Source organism: Eucyclogobius newberryi, unplaced genomic scaffold, assembly GCF_026437365.1.
Source record: "Eucyclogobius newberryi isolate DKJ021-1_F unplaced genomic scaffold, fEucNew1.0.hap1 SCAF_10, whole genome shotgun sequence".
In the NCBI taxonomy this organism is placed as follows: domain Eukaryota; kingdom Metazoa; phylum Chordata; class Actinopteri; order Gobiiformes; family Gobiidae; genus Eucyclogobius; species Eucyclogobius newberryi.
In genome coordinates this window covers 7,458,755-7,478,248 of record NW_027315724.1, presented here as the reverse complement: position 1 = coordinate 7,478,248, position 19,494 = coordinate 7,458,755, and the positions used below count along the sequence as shown (strand labels likewise).

The window sequence follows — 19,494 nt, the reverse complement described above, 5'->3', positions numbered from 1 at the left end:
ATACAGATTTTCAGATTGTAAGAGAGTCTCCAGTCTATATGGGTGAAATCTTGCTTTTTGTGAATAAAAATGTGGTTTCAAATAACAAAAAAATCCTTTTTCTTTGAAGAAGACCAACATTGATAATGGTAATAATAACTATTTGGTTTTTTTTTATTGCAGTGAAAAACAGAAAAACCTTACTGTGAGTGGGACTCCACAAACCTGACTTGTACTTGTCCTGGAGCAGCCTCCTTCTGCTGTTCCTTCTACGGAAATGTTGTTTCTTTAGTTATAATACTCCACTGTATTGCATCAAATGTATCTATCTCCATGAAGAATGTTCTGAAGTCTGGTTTGAACTTTCTATTGTCATAGAATCATGCAGAAGTTTCCTCCAGAAAGTTACATATTAGAGAGGTACCAACAATTAACTTAAAAACACTTACATATTACAATATTTTAACAGTTCTTTATTATTGTTCTCTTAATGGAGGAACTTGGCTTAGAGCAGGGGTCAGTAGCATTAACATATAAATAAGATAAAATACATATAAAACAATGTACAAGACACTCGGGCCGTCCATGTTGTTGATTAATGTCATTCACAAAAATATTTACTACAATAGGCTCCTCCCCTCTGGAACTAGAACTTCCTAAAAATTTGATTCCATTGAGTTTCTCTGGTTAATTTAAGGTTATTAAATGTATAAATAGATTGAGGAATTAACATGTTTTATAACTATTGCTTTTACTTTTTAAATAATTTTCTAGCCCAAAGGCTTTATTTGACGGACAGTTATGACATGAAAGGGGGAGAGAGAGGGTAAAGACATTCGGTAAATTGGCGCTGGAATTCCCACATATGCAACACCCTTAACTGCTGTAACACACGCGAGTACTTTGTATGTTGTATGTGGCTTTACATAAGAGAATTCTATATCTGCTTCCAGACTGCACGAGCTCAGACTGAGGGCTGACCAGAATGACATTTTGGCATTTAAAATAATGCGCTGTCTGTCACGGTTGCTTTGGGCAGTTTAATCAGCTGACTTTTTCCAAGTGATCAAATATAGATGTGGATTTAAGAGATTCTGAGCTTTAAAATGATGTATGGCATGTCCAGTCGGGCCCTATTCGCCACAATATCGCAATCAATATCGTTCTGTGAAATGAATATTGTGATAATGTCGTACTGAGAGATTTACATATCGTTACATCCCCAGTGAGAAATATGACTACGTTGCACTGCTTAGCCAAACCATGAAGCATTTACCAATCCAGTCATGTTGTCTTGATTGGGACCAATCTGAACACCGGACGGCCGTAACTTCAGTCATAACGTCACAGATCACATCCAGTCTGACGTCTTCCTCTTCCCCAGGTATCGGCACCAGAGACGGCACGGCGCTGAAGGACAAGGACTTCCGCGGTAAGGCCCAGAGGCAGGTGCAGTTCAACCCAGGCCAGAGCAGCGCCATGTGGAGGGTGAGGATCCTGCCCGACCAGGAGCACGAGGTGTCGGAGGACTTCCACATCGTCCTGTCTGAGGCGGTCATGGCTGTGCTCGAGCACCCGCAGGAGGCCGCGGTGGAGATACTGGACCCTGAGGACGGTGAGTGCAAAAGAGACAAGGAAATGAACCACGGTAAATGTTCCAGACCAAAGTGTCGAGTTAGGATGGCAGTTTTGAAAAAAACGGAATATCTCAATATATTTTTGGAGCATCCCAATGACATATCTGATATCGATCAGAAATGTGAAAAGAACATTCCTGTAAATGTTGAAATATTGCACAAAAGTGAACAGATGGTAAAGTCAGTACTAGTAGATGAAACCTCTTATCTTGTAACAACGGTAAAATGTCACCATCTTCTTTCAAAATCTCTAATGTAACAATAATAATCTAATCTATTTATTTCACTTGAAACCAGCAGGTTTTAAAGCTCCACTTTGTAACTTTTCTTGTTGAGGGCCCGCCCCCTGCTTAATTGCTTTGCCTTGAATGTTCCACTGTAAAACATTATTTATTTATTTTTTACTTCCTATTGCTCTTCCTAGTGACATTTCACTGTAACAAGCTGAAGATTGTTTTTATTTTTGAAAAGTGTCTATATGACATTTTAGAACTCTACAAGTGTCACTTGGAGTCTTCAGTTGTCAAATCATCACTGCTAAGTACAGGGATGTGGGCGGGGCTAGGGGGCTAGGAGCATCATACAAACTTGCAGGAATCAGTCCAAATAGAACTTTGAGTAAACTCATGAGGAGGAACCACTGTTGTAACAGGGTTCAACGTGGATTCAAGTTGATTTAGAACATGTCTCCTTTAATGTCACAGTGTGACACATTCCAGGCCGTGGACGTGCCATCAGAAATGTTACATTGTGCATCTTTAGCTGGTAGCTCCAAAAAGCAATTGCCATGTGCCAAGAGTGAACTTATTTGCAACACTTTTGTTTTTGTTTAGTTATTTCAGTTAATTTATGAAAATTAAAAAGCAGACCACAATGAACTGACAACTGGACCTTGAGTCAGACAAGTTGAGGTGAAATAACTCATTGAAAAGCATCAAAGCCGACGAGAATGTGTCAAATTCCTCAGGAAAATGTGTCGGTAAAACTGTTTTTAGGCTCAACTGAAGTGGAAACAAGTGAGCTCATAATCCCTTTGTAATTGTGTGCGTATCGGTGGAGCTGTGCAGGAGGAGGTGGAGGAGGTGGAGGAGGGGGCAGGGTCAGGCGGGTCGACCCTGGCACAAAGCCTGCTGAAGCCCAGAGCTGTGGAGGATTTCAGAGGACACGCTCCAGAGCCAGAGTCATATATAGACCTTTATGGGATTCTTACTCAAGTGAATGTCAAATAAGTGCGCCAATGTCATGTGACAATGTCATGTGATGTCTGTGTTATGGCTAAATAGATTAGGTGAGACGCTACAGGTTTTGAAATGTTTAATTGATTTTTTTTTGGTCAGTGTGCTCATTCATACAGATATTCATGTGGAAACATCATTTTCCGGCCTGCACTCATGGATGTTTATTTATTTCATTTCATCTACTTGCATCCATAGATCTGCTGTTTATGGAGCATAACTTCAAAGGTTGTTTACTCAAAATAATGACATCAAGATCAGCCCTTAAAGTAGCACCTACACCCAACTTTACAATGTTTACAATAAAATCAGTGAAAACAAGATTTTTTACTGGTTGTGCGGAAAATGAGCTACTTAATGCAACAAAATTACAGTTGAAGATGTTAAAAAGTCAATCATTACTTTTAGAGAATGGAAAAGCTTGAGGTCCAGATGGCTCTCCTGCAGATGTATAAATACTCTGTAGACATTTTGCCCCTCTGCTACAAGAATGTCTCATCCCTTTGTGGCGAATAAATGACCAAAGACAATGCAGCAGTCAATGATTACATTTCTCATGAAAGCCCTGCTTTATACAGGACATTATCCATCCAAAATACAGACTCAAGAAGTGTTTTAGCATTGCAGCTGAACAATGTGATGGGGTTTCATCCAGACACGACAGTCCTGCTCCAATGAAAGCCGGCTGCTCGGGGTCTTACAGTATGGAGCACACGAAGAGGAAAAGACCCCTGTCAAAGCTGTTGATGTGTAGAATGGATGAACTTATTCAGAACACTCAAGGAATTTTCGCTTAACAAATACTTTATTAATTGAATGAAATACACTAATCCACAAGTTGCTTTATGAATTCATGGAACAACATCTGAAGAGTTCTTCGAGAGAGGCACAAGGCACAGGCTCTTTTGTTTGATTTGATTATCAAGCCATTGGCTGAATAATCAGTGGCCAACTTGTCGCACTGTCCAGGGTGTACCCCGCCTAAGGCCCGAAGTCACTGGGATAGGCTCCAGTCATCCGCGACCCCAAAAGGGAACAAGCGGTAGAAAATGGATGGATGGCTGAATGTATAAGAACAAACGATGAGTTCTCATAAGATATCACGCTATTCAGATAAGGTTCTCGTGTAAATATACAAATATTTAAAATGGTCTTGGTCTCGTCCCTTTTTTCTACACTGGGGTCCTCTATCAGAGGCCCCTGGGAGCTTGAGGGTTCTGCGCAGTATCTTTGCTGTTCCTGAACTGCACTTTTCTGGACTGAGATGTCTGCGGTTCCAGGGGTCTGTTGTAGCCACTCCTCCAGTTTGGGGGTCACTGCTCCGAGTGCTTCAATATCCACGGGCACCACTCTGGCCTTCACCTTCCACGCCTTCTCCAGCTCGTTTCTGAGCCCTTGGTATTTCTCCTGTTTCTCATGTTCCTTTTTCCGGATATTGCCATCACTTGGTGTTGCCACGTCAACCACAACAGCTTTGCTCTGCTGTTTATCCACCACCACAATGTCTGGTTGGTTTGTCATTACAGTTCTGTCAGTCTGTATCTGGAAGTCACACAGGATCTTGGCTCGGCCCTTCTCCACCACCTTTGGAGGTGTTTCCCCCTTTGTCCTTGGGGTCTCCGGCCCATACTCCGCACAGATGTTTCTGTACACTATGCCAGCCACTTGGTTATGGCGCTCCATGTATGCAGCATCTTACACCCTGGAGTATGACCACTAGTCACTGCTGCTGAGGTGTGTATCAGCTCCTTGGTTCCAGTGATGGTTATGGTAGGGATGGCACTCAACGCTGTATTCCCAGGGGGCTTTCTGATGATTCACTTTGCCGCTGTAACGGGTTTCAGGGGCTGCCTTGCATTCATTCTCGTCATGATCATTCTGTCGCTGCCTCGTTCAGCATGGCCGCATTTATTGGGGCTTCGTACCCAATTTCTATTGGGAATTGCTGTTCTCTCCCCTCTGACCTGGCAGCCCGACGCCCCCTTGCCACAGCATTTGTGTTGTACCTCATCCATCTCAAGCTGTGATAGCAGTTGCCGTTTGTGGATGTTGGAACACTGAGCTACTAGTTGTTTCACCGATAGCTTTGATTGTGGATTTGGAGGTATCCATGCATCCATCACCCTTTGCATGTCGCCCCTCCGACAAGGTTTACTGGAGTATTAGCATCGTTCCAACAGAGGCTTGTTCTCGCGTCTCGTCCAATTAATGAATTTTAAAAAACTTTATATTTCCTTTAAACTACAGACTTATTTCATTTGATCTACAGAAGAATGGATATGTGTAAATTTGTTTTTTTTTTCCTATTCACATAGGTGTCTCATGAACTAAACAGAAATTATACTTATGTACTTACTTACTCATAAGTGTAATCTTGAAATAAATATTGTTTCAAGATGTTGTTTGAGCATGACTAATGTGAATGAAAGACTGGAGATCTGAATATCAAATGATTTGAATGATAAATGATACATTTCTAATCATCCTTTCAATACTCAATTGTATCATTGATGAATCCAGTTAATCACAATTCAGTTTCAGTTTTGGCCTTTTTCAATCACACAGTATTCAATTTCAGTTTCTACAGCACTGATATCCTGTAGGAATCACCAAATCGAAATAAACTAAATCTAAACATGCTATTGCTAATGTGAGCATGCAGCTGTAATCAATGTGATTTGAGGGAGAAATATTCAGAATGCGTCTAGTGATGATTTATGGTCTTAAAAACAGTGCGTTTCTAACTTTGATGTCACAAATCTGGGAAATTTGAAACTGAGTGTTTTTCTGAGGCTCAAAGGAGCAGAGATGACAAGCATGTCCAACTCCAACTGTTTTTGATGATGGAATTATTTTTATTCTATGGTTCAAAACTAAAAAAAAGAAAGTCAATTTTGCACAATTTTTGTCTTTTAAGTTAACTAAGTACTCTTACCTTCACCAAACACTTTTCTGTACTTCAATTACTCAGTCATAGTAACATCCTCCCACACACAGTTGTCTCTTATAAGACCTTTGAAGACGTGCATATGGAAGGGACTGCATCTTCATGTGATACGTAAAAGACCATCAAAGTTCCATCAGAGGTGTTGTAATGAGAACTGTCAGGTCCCCCAGTGCACGGGAACTGTTTGATGCGCCATGTCACGAAGCATCAGAAAATAAAGAATAGCATTGTCTTGTCATTTCAATGTCTATTTATCTCGCTGTATTTGAACTCTCACATAGTCCCATCGGTTCAGTCGCTTTCAATCTGTGCTGGATGCAAACAATAGAATACATATCAGATTGTTCCTGGTGCAGTGTTACTCTCACTTCTTTGCCTAGAGCTGTGGTTCTCAAAATTCCACCAAAAAAACCACCAGATTACATCAAGTTTATAGCAAGACTATTCCACCTCTAAATTGGTAGTAGAAGTAGAAATACACCATTGCCACAGTAGTTTTGCTTTGGAAAATATTCAAGAAAGAGCAAAAATGTGACTAAAATGAACTCTAAATGAACTAAATACTAGAACTGAAGAGGTTTCCACGTACAACCAGCGCTACACAGTTTGAGACACTGGCCTAGAATGTTTCACAGTGTGGCATTAAACCAGTCTATATGTTTTATTCAATTAAAGGTGTTTTATTGCTCTTATATGTTGGCCTATACATGTATCTTTTGTGAAAATTTTACAAAATGTGCAACAAATACATTTAAATTATTATTCTGTATTATTATGGAAATGTTTTTTTTTTTTTTTTTTTTTTTTTTTTTTTTTGTTTGTTTTTTTTTTTTTTTTTTAAGTTTTTTCTGTGAAGATTTTGTTTCGCTCAAATTTATTATACAGTAAAATGCAAGCTGAAAGTAGTCTCTCTTTTGTCGCTCCAACTGTGCCGAGCTTAGCTAGCTTGTTGGCTAGCAGCAGGGTGATAAAGGACACTTCACACTGAGCGTAGCTGCAGTGTTCCTTTTCTACTGTTACATGATTTTCTTTTTTTAGATGTCAGCTGCAAATGAAATATTTTGACCTTTATATTTGTTCCTGCAGAAGCTTTCATATTTTAAAGCTAAGATGGGTTCTGGGGCTTTCAAATCTGGAAAGAACAATACACAATTGTAAATACTTTTGATGTATGATTGATTTTTGTAATAATTTACACAAAGAATTAGCCTTATTTTATCAGTAAATTCTTTATCTATGCAGTTCATAGTTGATTCTATACACGTTGTTATTATTTCATTATTCATTGTTGTGTTGCACCTTCACGCCGAGACATGTTCCTATGTTTGCTAACTGTGTTCAATGACAATGGCAATAAACCTGTTCTGATCTTTACATTATCATTAGTTGTTTAGCATAATTTTCTAAATCACAAAATCTTCGAGGTTTTTGGGCCAACAAAAAATTAGATTTTTTTTTTAGGTTGGCCCTTATATATTCGTACTTATGTGTTTTAAAGTAAGATTTTTTTAAAGTCGGCTAGTCACGATTAGTCGTCTATAAATACTTCTATTAAAAATTAGCTCAAAAAGAGATCTCTAGTGTAATTTCCTAAACAATAATATAAATCAATATTTCTGCTCTTTCAAATTTATGGTCCATTCACATTTTGCATCAAATGTGAAAATATAATTTGCATTGTTATTGTGAAAATGTTCAGTTTTGTCATTTTTGCCAGTACATTGTACGAACCTTAACCTCATGTGTTTGTGTGTTGCAGAATCAACCGTCTTCATCCCGTCTGCGGTTTACAACATCGAAGAGGACATCGGGGAGCTGTTCATTCCCGTGAGGAGGAGCGGAGATGTCAGTCAGGAGCTCATGGTCGTCTGCTACACACAACAAGGTAACTCATCTCGTCTGCTACACACAACAAGGTAACTCATGCTCGTCTGCTACACACAACAAGGTAACTCATGCTCCTCTGCTACGCACAACAAGGTAACTCATGCTCCTCTGCTACGCACAACAAGGTAACTCATGCTCGTCTGCTACACACAACAAGGTAACTCATCTCGTCTGCTACACACAACAAGGTAACTCATGCTCGTCTGCTACACACAACAAGGTAACTCATGCTCCTCTGCTACGCACAACAAGGTAACTCATGCTCCTCTGCTACGCACAACAAGGTAACTCATGCTCGTCTGCTACACACAACAAGGTAACTCATGCTCCTCTGCTACGCACAACAAGGTAACTCGGCCTAACCCTAATACAATTTAGGTAACTGAGAAGAGAAGAATTTGTAATTAAAAGCTATTATTGCATTATGTGTGTCCTTCATATTTTGTATTATTAAAACTGAAATATAGGAAGTTGACTTATTTATCCAAAAATATAATGAAATTAGAATGAAAATGATAAATTAAACATAAGCTGTACACGCTATTTTCTCATAGTTAATCTCCCCATCTCCAGACACTGCTCAGGTGCTGCTCCGTACAGCGATCCCAGGTGTACTACAAGATGGATCCAGTGTAGAGCGTCACTTTCTCTTAGCACACCAAAAATACTGTGTAATATTTCACGTGTCAACCCTGGAACATGCTCAACTCTGTCTGTCTTTTTATACACTTAATATTTCATACTGCCCTCCATGATTTATGATTGGATATGATGCAACTTTTCACCATCTAAAGTTATTTCTGAACTAAAGTGCCTTGACCCAGCCCTTCTCGTATTCAGGTCAAGATTTTTGCAAGCAGAAAACTTTTCCCAAGTTATCCTGAAAAAGTGTAATCAAAATAAAGCGTGGCCTGTTGGGTCAGGCTCTGTGCGGGATCCATTCATCACACTTTGTCTTGTATAAAGGGTTTGAATAAAAGGTGCAGGGCAGAGAGTTTTTTATTACTAAATAAGACTGGCCAATTTGTGCATCTTCTAGTGCAGGCTACATCACTGCTGGTCTCCGTTCTAAGATAGTGGGAAGGGCTTGTATTCATGGGTCCGAAGTGACAACCTCGTTGCTACTGCCATCTTGAGGACGAAAGCCACATGCTCACTGTGGGCTGTTCCAACAAAAAGTATCAAAACAAAGGATTCCTTTTCTGTGACATCAAAGACCCTGTTTGTCCAGAAATGTATTACTGTGGTCAGGAGGGACCAGTGGACTTACAGGAATAACTCCAGACTGAGGCTGAGCGGTTTGTTTCAGGTAGTTAGCTGCTGGCTAATGCAAGTTTACATGTTTATTTTTTTGTGTGGCTAGGATCAGTAATTATAGAACCATAAACCAGGTCAACAAATCTGCAATCTGACAGTTAAACAGTGAATTTAATCTGACCTTCAGCTCGACATTAAGGCAAACACATGTGGCTTAATTACATGGGGGAAAATCTGGTACAGTCTCTTTGTGTTAAATGATTTTTGTCTGGTAAAAATATCCCATTTGCGTATTGCTCGGTGGTCAAGTGGTTAAGGCACAGCCCACGTATGCCAGGCTCCAAGTGCAAGTCCAAGTCCTCCCTTCTCTCTCATCCCCAATTTCACACTCTCCTCTCCTTTCTAGCCTGCGGTTAACACAATCTTTAACCCTTATTTATTTGGAACATTTTGTGCCAAATTTCCTTTATGTTGCAACCAGCCTCTGTCTGTGACTGGAGTGGGAAATGTGGGTGTCTTACGTGACACAACACTGCACTGCAAATGTATTCATTTATTCACATCTAGACAAATGTATTTATTTATTTTTCTAGTTTTAAGGTGTGTGTGTGTGTGTGTGTGTGTGGTGCGCAGTGGCATCAAATCAATGTTGCGGAGGTGGGTAAGTCTTGTGCAGTGTTGCATCATGGGTACTCTGACAGCTGTCCTGCTCCGAGCTCAGCTCCACGACAGGACCAGCAGAGCAGAGGAGTCCAGTTTGTGATCGGTCTGCTTTGTCCTGGTGTTGGGTCATTAAACTGTGATAGGAAATGGTACATACACTTTTTCCACAGTTTGTTATGTTACAGCCTTATTCCAAAAGGATTTAAATTCATTATTTGTCTCAAAATTCTACAAACAATACCCCATAATGACAACGGGAAAGAAGGTTGTTTGAATTGACACACATTAGCCGTGTGCCTAGGGTTGTTGTCTTGTTGGAAAAAGTCCAGAGCGCTCTGGGTCAAGTTTTAATCAAGGATGGAAAGAAAATTAAAAAATATATTGTATTTATTATATTTTTATTTGTATATAATTGTCAATGGTAGATATTATTGATTGATGTTAATAATTAACATCTCTCTGCTGAGCCTGCTTCATAATTAATCATGTATACTAAAGTTGAAGTTGGTATACTACAAATTAATATTTAGTTTTGATATTATTGTACATACAATTATTATATTATAATATTTAGTATCAATTAGTATAATATTTTCCGATACTTTTGACAAACCTAGAGAATATACTGTTATTTAGAGCTTATTCTCGGGAATAAATAACTAAGGAAAAGTAGACCCAGACTGTATATGATTAAAAACCTGTGTTGTTCCCGTGTCTCCCAGTGTCGGCCACAGGCACCGTGCCCACCTCCGTGCTCTCCTACTCGGACTACATCTCCAGACCCGAGGACCACCACAGCCTGCTGCGCTTCGACCGAGGCGAGGACGAGAAACCCTGCCGCGTTCTCATCATCGACGACTCCCTGTACGAGGACGAGGAGAGCTTCAACGTCAGCCTGAGCATGGCCATGGGCGGCAGGATCGGGCAGCAGTTCCCCAGCGCTCGGGTCAACATTGTGCCCGACATGGACGACGGTAAGACGGGCTTTTGTTGTGCGAGAGAAGGTCAGCAGTGAGAGTCAGTGGTCAGGGCATGTTGTGATTCACTCATTTCCTCTTGAACGTTGATCTATTCTCAAACAATGACACTTTCCCCCATCCAGTTATTGTATTGGTCTGCCTCCGCTAAACTCTCATTGAGTGACAGGAGGAGTTGACCAGTCGCAATAAAATGTGAATTTTCAGAAGAAGCAGCAGACTTTAATTACTAGGTTTACATGAGTTGTGATAATGTAAAACGTCAAGAAATTTGTGATATATATTTTTTGCTGTATCGCTAAAGCTTTCAAGGGGGCCACAAGCATTAGTTTTGGGTGCCAGTTTCTTCATACCTCATAGTTGTCCCTCTTTGGTGACTCAAGTAAATGCTGCTGTTGTTGTTTTTACTGTGTTCATGTTACTCTTGGTAAGTCTTTAAAAAAAAGGTTCCTTAGTAAACTATTTATAATGCATCAATAAGCGCTAATTATTTGTTTATATGCACTTATAAGGCATTTATAGTGGAGGGTTACTTTCATTCTCTGGCTTTTAATACAGCGTGAGTTGTGTGGTCTTTTGTGTTTTTATTTATTTGAATTTATCATATTAATTTATTTCATGGTTTTATGATTTTGCGCTGATTTCATTTAGCAGGTTTTACGGTTTCAAATGGAATAAATCTAGTGTGCTCTGGGGCCTTCTCGTTGTATTGGATCTTTTTTGTTTGTATTCTAATTTATTCTAATTTTGTTATAAGAATGGTGTTTCCTCCAGCCCTATTTAGCGTAGCGGGCCGATACGCTTTTATCCTAAATCAGTCAAAAGCCGCAACATTGCCCTAATTTATCTGCTGTGCGTAGCGGCCGATACCTTAAAAATCACAAAATATACCATTCATAGAAATCAATCAAAACTTATCATTATATCTATATCTTAGCTATGTGCCTTTTTTTGAAATCCCACTACGCCCTTCTGAAATCCTGGGGGAAACACTGGATGGGATCTTGAGCTGATTGTTTCGTTTTTCTTGTCTGTTCTTTTCTATCCGTATAAACTAATAATCTGCTATAGGTTATTCATCCATATATAAACAGATTTAAGGCTATTTAACAAACTAAATATAAAATATTTAAATATATGTATTTATTATTATATAGAATATATAATGAAAAAAAAGAACCCTCCTCCCCTAGTATGCAGGATTCAATTCAATTTATTTTTGTAACGCCCGAAATCCCAACAGCGGTTGAAGTGCGACAGTGAAAAACAGATTAAACAATGTTCATAGGAATTTTGCAATGTCCCAGCATCCTCTGTCCTTAGACCCTCCTTCTCGGCAAGGGAAAACTACAAAAGGTCTTTGGGAAGTATAAACCTTGAGAAGTTCCACAGTGAAGGAGAGATTCTCAGACGGACAGGCGGACGCGCTTCCATCTGCAAATAAACTGTGAAGCCAGAACCACCGGAGAAGAAATAGTTCTTTGAGGCAGATGAAGAACGGCTTCAGGTCTTCATCTGCCGAAATGCTTCTGTCATCTTATCTAATAATTCTGATGTGGTTGTTAAGTAAATAAGTCTTTGTTTGTAAAACTGAAAAAGGAAAAAATGAGAAAGTGACCACAAAACAAACAATTGAATAAAAGATCACTAGAATACAGAAATATAATCCCCATTAAAAAACTAAATGAAGATGGATTTAGTTCTGAAAGTTACAAACATATTTGAGGGACGCGTGGCACAAATTGGCGGCTGTGATTGGTCAGTTGTCTGATGCGCTCGATGGTCTTCTTCCAGAACCTCCTGCATTCAAACAGAAAGCAGAAGAGGCCGAAGAGCATCCAGCCTCTGAAGATTTTTTTTTGGGTTCTTCCATGAACACTGGACGTGGGCTTTGCTGAGACGCTCGGGGGGGAATTGCTCTTGTATCTGATCTTCCTCCTCAGCCTGTTATAGTTCCCGTGCGCCCGCATCGAAGAGACGGGGCCGCGCACTGGGAGCCCACGTTTTATCTCACATCTCCAGGCGAAGACCGGAGGCAGCTCTTTCTTCCATATCTGCTCTTTGTTCCTCCACACCTGACACACATAGTTCACTTCCGCACAATCGCTGCCACGATCTCCGGAAACACTCTCTCTGAGCACCAACGTGGGCTTTTTTTCTTCAATTTTCCCAAGAATCAACACGCATTCGAGGCTGTATAATGATGTCTAATGATGGCACATTCACAGAGACAGGCCTGTTGGTTAATTGCACGATGTGAGCAGGCAGGAAATTATGACCATTGAAAAAGGATTTGTAAAGAAAATAAAGTTTAAAGGAGGAGAGAGTTTCTTTTCAAAGTTGGTTTCAATGTGTTTCAATGCAGAGTTGGGTGTACATTTTTAATTAGGGGGTGTACAGTGACATATTTTTGACCAAAGAAAAATATTTTGGAGACAAACTTGACGAGGAGAACGCGCAAAGATCATACAGAAAGGCCCACGTCGTCCGGGACTCAAACCAGAGACCATTTTGTTGTGAGGCCGACTGAGCAGACTTCATTAGTGTGATGGCAGCACATTCAAACACTGAGTTTGGAGCTTTTGAAACGTTGCCTGATAAAAACATTTGCATTTGAATTTGAAGACATGTGGTCATTTTCTTTTTTCCTCTTTTTTATATATCTGTAACTATATGTTTTTCTCTTCTCTATTATGCATTTTTTGGCTGCATTTTTTGGCTGGTGCGACTTATACTTTAAAAAAAAATATATATATATATATATATATATATATATATATATATATATATATATGTATAAAACAAATTCTGTTTAAAACAAAAAACACAAAACAGACACAAAACAGGATCCAAGAGCGAAATTAAAAAATAAAATTACAAATAGACATCAACGAACAAATGAAACATGATACAGGAGATGCTCATTTTCACAAAGAAACTTGTTAATCTAAATCATAATAAATAGGTGTAAGTTTAAAAGAAACTTAGAAAGGGCATATGACAGGTTTTCATGATTTCTGCTGGAATGTTGTAAATATAAATGATAGTTTTATCACCAGGAGTTTTGGCCCAGCGTGCAACATGGTTGCTTGGAAACAGTTACAGAATTTGTGATGTCATGATTTACAACCTGGAAGTACATTTTTCTATCAAACATTTATAATGAATAATCTTAACTGTGTTTTAATATGTGAGTAGAACCTGTTTTAGACTCTTTAAGCCACTCAACCAGTTATTGCCCAGAAGTAGACATTAATCCAGTACATTATATTTACTGTAACATTGATCATTTCCCAGTACACCATTGAGTGTATTTTAAAAATCTGTTTAGGGATCACAAACCTGGAGGAAAGAAATGCCAAAAGTGTTGTTATGCTTCAGGAGGAGAGCTGATTGGCTGCTTGAGGTCGGGCCACGCTGCCATGTACCTATGCTGTGCCAGTGACTCGTTTTGTGACGGTTAGGAATAAGTACAAATGTTTTAAAGAGCATCATTCCTTCTTTCACAATTGTAAAATTCAGTACCCCAGCTTCAAGTTGGACGAAGTTCTCAGACTTGATCACAAGTTGTCATGAGGACAATAGTAATACCTCAACATACTTTTTACAAACTGCGACAACCGCTACAAAAATCTTACATGAATGCCATTCCATTCCATTTCCTGCTTTGAGTTGCAAATTGAGCATATGTTATGTTTGAATAACTTGTCAAAAGTTGTAACTGTGACTTCCCTCCCCCTTCTCTCCTCTCTCGCACTTTAGAAAACTTTCCATTCTCTCCAAATCACAACCAGCACATTTGCCATTGTAAGAACCACAATGCACAATGTTATGTTGTTCCATATTGTGTTTCATTTTTATGGCTGGGAACATTTCCTTGCAGCTGTTTTGTCCTCCAGCAACATTTTGCATTATCTTTTTAGGAGGTTTTTAAAAAGGATTGATTGAATTTACTGCATGGACGAACATTAATAACTAATATGTCCGGATCATATTTGGGAGTGTGTCCTGGAGGTGTTGAGGTCAGGTTTGCTCACGGAGAGAGTGAAGTGTGAAGAATGAGCACAAATGAGTGAGCGGTTTGCCTGTGGGAGCAGAGAATAAATTGTGTGCATTCAAGTGAAGTAAATCATAAATAGTTTTATGACAGGGGGGATACTGCAGGCATGGCTGGAGAACGTTGGAAAATATTATCTTCTGTCTTTTAAAAATGATCTATATGTTTTTTACCAGCTTGAAGCGGCTTTTTTACAGAGATAGAGACTTGGGAAAATTGTTTAAAATGACATATTTGAAGGCAATGTTTATTAATAAAAGAAAGTATAACCTAAGATACAAGATTTTGTTTTCACACCAATGATCGCGGGCCGGCCCTTCGCTACTTGCCTGGATTCGAATGTGGCCCTCGGAGGAAAATAATTGCCCAGGGGATAAAGTACACAGCCCTCCAGGAAACACTTTTAAAAACAAGTTTAAAAAAAAAAAAAAAAAACATTTTAAAGTTTTTTTTTTTTTTTTAATATAAAGAAGTCACCTATGGATTTTTTATTTCTGATTTTCTCAACCGATTTCTGTGTGCTTTATGTTCATAATCATAATCCCTTCTCTCTCTTCATGAAACAATCCAACCCTCATTGTTTTTTTGTATCATTATATCCTCTCTAAACTACTTGTGTTTAGTCTCTGCTTTCATGTTCCACTTCAGACTGCGACGGCTTCATAAACACGGCCCGTTAGTGTAGTTAGCGGGCAGGTACAGGGGCCCGTGCGGAGCCGCCTCGTCCCCCCTCCATCAGCTGCCGACATGAGTGTTTGATGTGTACACACTTTTATAACTGTGCGCTACATCTGACTCACAAAGCACTAGATAACAGGCCACCCAGATTTTTGAAAAGGGCTCCGTGCCAGCGACGAGCCCAAAAGCCGTGCAATAATCTGCTTGTTTTCCATTCCACAAAGCTATTTTAATGATATCTTATGCTACATCAAAAGAATGGAAATATCAAGGTTTTTGAGGTGGTTTCAGAGAAGTAGTGTTTGGCTTTACTCCCTGTTCGAAACTCATTTAAACTACTGAAACAAAGAGAAAATGGACCTTTTCTGGATTGTTAAAGGTCTTAATCTAAATTAGAAGTAGCGTACTGTAACAGCCAGAGTTAATGTTAAAGAAAGTACTATTGGTGCTAAAAGAATATTACGAGAAGCGCTGCGTTGGTACATGTATAATTACAGTTGGAGAGGGGTTACTTTCCAACTTGAAGATACTTGAGTGGGTAAAGGAAAAAACAAGGCACTTCATCTGTTTGGAAAAGTCTTTAGAAAAAGCCTGTATTCTATCTTGGCCAGGAAATACTAAAACGTATACTCTAAAATATGCACAATAGGGTTATTTTCCAGCTAGTTACTCGTGATGATGAGCTAAGGTCTGAAAAGGGTCCCAGAGACTGCATTTCGGGGGCCGGTGCTCCTGAAAGGGGAAGGATGTGACAACTGCAGAGGACATACGTTTATTTGTAGAAGTCATAATGTAGTTTAACTTACAACTTCACGTTCTGCCTTAAACATGCTTAAATTAGTTAAATGAAATTCAAAATATAATTTATAATTGACTCTTAACTCTAATTGTTTTATCTAGACACCCTGAGTTATTACTCATATTTTACTGAAAGAAAACTAGACGCTGTAATGCTTCGACCAGTCAGATTCAAATATTCGTCAGGTCTTTTCTGAGCTCATGGTGGTGAAGAGGAGGAGGAGGAGCAGCTGAGGGGGTGTGCTGCAGCGGGTGTAAGTCCTATTTAGACTCCTGCTGTAACGTTTTGCCAACACTTGTTGTAAAATGTGTTCAAATTGGGCTGGACAGAATAACATCATTGATAGTGAGAGTGACAGCTCCAGACAGGCTCTCCTCCTCCGCATAATCTGTATTGAGTATTGAGCCTATTCTTTCGTATCAAAATTGAGTTTGAAATGTTTGTATTGTGCCTTCTTAGTATTAATGAATGTGTTCACTCTTTCTCCTGCTCCTTGTGTGCTCTCTTGCACTCTCAGGCTAACATTGTAAACAAGTGTCTGTCTGGTAAAGAAAGCTCAAATCAAATCCAAACATTACAAACAGCACCTTTAACTTCCTTGCTCCTTGTTGGCTGAATGGATACTTTTCCCACAGTCACTACATTTACATTCACAGAGAAATTTGCTTAAAAACTGACTCCATATTTGCAGCTGCAGTGCGACTGATCATTTACATCTGAATACGAAGAGGTCGGGACAATTTGCTCCCAGTGGATTTTGGACTTGTCTTTATAATTGATTTAAATGGGACTTCTCACGTTCACGTACCACAGTGAGTGTTTCAGTGCTCAGCTGGGCCAGAGCGCATGTTTTGCTGATGTGCACTTTGCCGGTATCATTAGGTTTTGTACAGTGCAGTGTGAGTCTGGAGCAGGAGCGTGAAGCCTGCTGCTCCAGTGGGACGTCCCGCCACAGACCCTCAGACCAGGGCAGGTACAGGTACGGACTCCTGCTCCCTCATCACGACAGGCGCTCTCACTAGATGGATGAGCGGCTATTGACCCTTTTCCCTTCTCCTCCAGAAATAATAAAGTTGGAGCTAGAGAGCGTGTTAGAGGTCAAAGGGCACGCTCAGATTTTGGAAATATGTTGCTGGGTCCTGAGAGCGAGAGCAGGTCCTGAGAGCGGGTCCTGAGAGCGGGTCCTGAGAGCGGGTCCTGAGGGTCCTGAGAGCGAGAGCGGGTCCTGAGAGCGGGTCCTGAGAGCGGGTCCTGAGAGCGAGTCCTGAGAACGGGTCCTGAGAGCGGGTCCTGAGAGCGAGAGCGGGTCCTGAGAGCGAGTCCTGAGAGCGGGTCCTGAGAGCGGGTCCTGAGAGCGAGAGCGGGTCCTGAGAGCGAGTCCTGAGAGCGGGTCCTGAGAGCGAGAGCGGGTCCTGAGAGCGAGTCCTGAGAGCGGGTCCTGAGAGCGGGTCCTGAGAGCGAGAGCGGGTCCTGAGAGCGGGTCCTGAGAGCGGGTCCTGAGAGCGGGTCCTGAGAGCGAGAGCGGGTCCTGAGAGCGAGAGCGGGTCCTGAGAGCGGGTCCTGAGAGCGGGTCCTGAGAGCGGGTCCTGAGAGCGGGTCCTGAGAGCGGGTCTTGAGAGCGGGTCCTGAGAGCGGGTCCTGAGAGCGGGTCCTGAGAGCGGGTCTTGAGAGCGGGTCCTGAGAGCGGGTCCTGAGAGCGAGAGCGGGTCCTGAGAGCGGGTCCTGAGAGCGGGTCTTGAGAGCGGGTCCTGAGAGCGGGTCCTGAGAGCGAGAGCGGGTCCTGAGAGCGGGTCCTGAGAGCGGGTCTTGAGAGCAGGTCCTGAGAGCGGGTCCTGAGAGCGGGTCCTGAGAGCGGGTCCTGAGAGCGGGTCCTGAGGGTCCTGAGAGCGGGTCCTGAGAGCGAGAGCGGGTCCTTAGAGCGAGTCCTGAGAGCGGGTCCTGAGAGCGGGTCCTGAGAGCGGGTCCTGAGAGCGAGAGCGGGTCCTGAGAGCGGGTCCTGAGAGCGGGTCCTGAGAGCGGGTCCTGAGAGCGGGTCTTGAGAGCGGGTCCCGAGAGCGGGTCCTGACTCACTATGAGCTGCTGGAGTTGAGGCTGCACCAACCCAAGAATAGATTTGTAAATGAAAAGACAGCAGTGTTTCAGGAGGCCCCGCCCACCCACACACAGAATATTTAAATTGAAATAAAGGACTTTTTTACAACAGAAGCTTTAAGGTTAAATCGAGTTGGCAGTTTACAGTTAGTAGTGGACCTGAGGTTTAGTCTTTTTATGGTCAAACTAAAAGCCATGATTTGACTCACACAGGTAAAAATGCCCCAAAAAGTAGGAAAAAATGTTTTTGCAGCCCCAAAAAAACAATGACACAATGCTCAGCCAAAAGTGTCACTTCTCTTTCACAGCTTCACAATTGCTCTGAAAATCCCTGTTTTTTCCGACCCCAAACACTGACGTTTTGTCTTTTGTCTTTTGTCTTAGTCTGTGACACATTCAGCAGCTTTGAAATCCAATGTTCTTTTGTGATCTGCAGCTGAGAGCGGAACGTTTTCATCAACTTGTTTTAGATCAATATTGATTCAAAATGTCCAAAATATTACGGTTCATAGACACCAACATAAGTCATGACTTATGAAAAGCCTGTCTTCAACTTCATGATGTTTATACACCTGCATCCTCCTCCTCTTCCTCCTCCTCCTCCTCATATTCCTCCTCTTCCTCCTCCTCTTCCTCCTCCTCCTCCTCTTTCTCCTCTTTCTCTTCCTCTTCCTCTTCCTCCTCCTCCTTCCTCCTCCTCTTTCTCCTCCTCTTTCTCCTCTTTCTCTTCCTCTTCCTCCTCCTCTTCCTCCTCTTTCCCTTCCTCCTCCTCTTCCTCCTCCTCCTCCTCCTCTTTCTCTTCCTCCTCCTCTCTCTCCTCCTCTTCCTCCTCCTCTTCTTCTTCTTCCTCCTCTTCCTCCTCCTCTTCCTCCTCCTCTTCTTCTTCTTCCTCCTCTTCCTCCTCTTCCTCCTCCTCCTCCTCTTTCTCCTCTTTCTCTTCCTCTTCCTCTTCCTCCTCCTCCTTCCTCCTCCTCTTTCTCCTCCTCTTTCTCCTCTTTCTCTTCCTCTTCCTCCTCCTCTTCCTCCTCTTTCCCTTCCTCCTCCTCTTCCTCCTCCTCCTCCTCCTCTTCCTCCTCTTCCTCCTCCTCCTCCTCCTCCTCCTCTTCTTCTTCTTTCTCCTCCTCCTCTTTCTCCTCCTCTTCCTCCTCCTCTTCTTCTTCTTTCTCCTCCTCCTCGCTTTTTTTCACTTCACCTTTTTCTTCACGGCTCATTTAATCAGATCTGAAAACGCTGTTTACAAGATTCTTCCGCACGTCTTCCGCGCCCGAGCCCTGTTATCCCTGTTAT

At 41.3% G+C, this 19,494-nt stretch overlaps 1 protein-coding gene across 1 annotated transcript in view; it reads left to right on the top strand.

The window, feature by feature from the left end:
• Window positions 1-19,494, top strand: part of LOC140371857 (FRAS1-related extracellular matrix protein 2-like) — a 159,670-nt gene that overhangs the window by 85,931 nt on the left and 54,245 nt on the right. Inside the window, exons 4-6 of the mRNA XM_072459089.1 lie at window positions 1,364-1,594; window positions 7,558-7,683; window positions 10,328-10,579. Of these exons, the coding sequence (XP_072315190.1) occupies window positions 1,364-1,594; window positions 7,558-7,683; window positions 10,328-10,579 (609 nt within the window). The remainder of the gene's footprint in view (window positions 1-1,363; window positions 1,595-7,557; window positions 7,684-10,327; window positions 10,580-19,494) is intronic.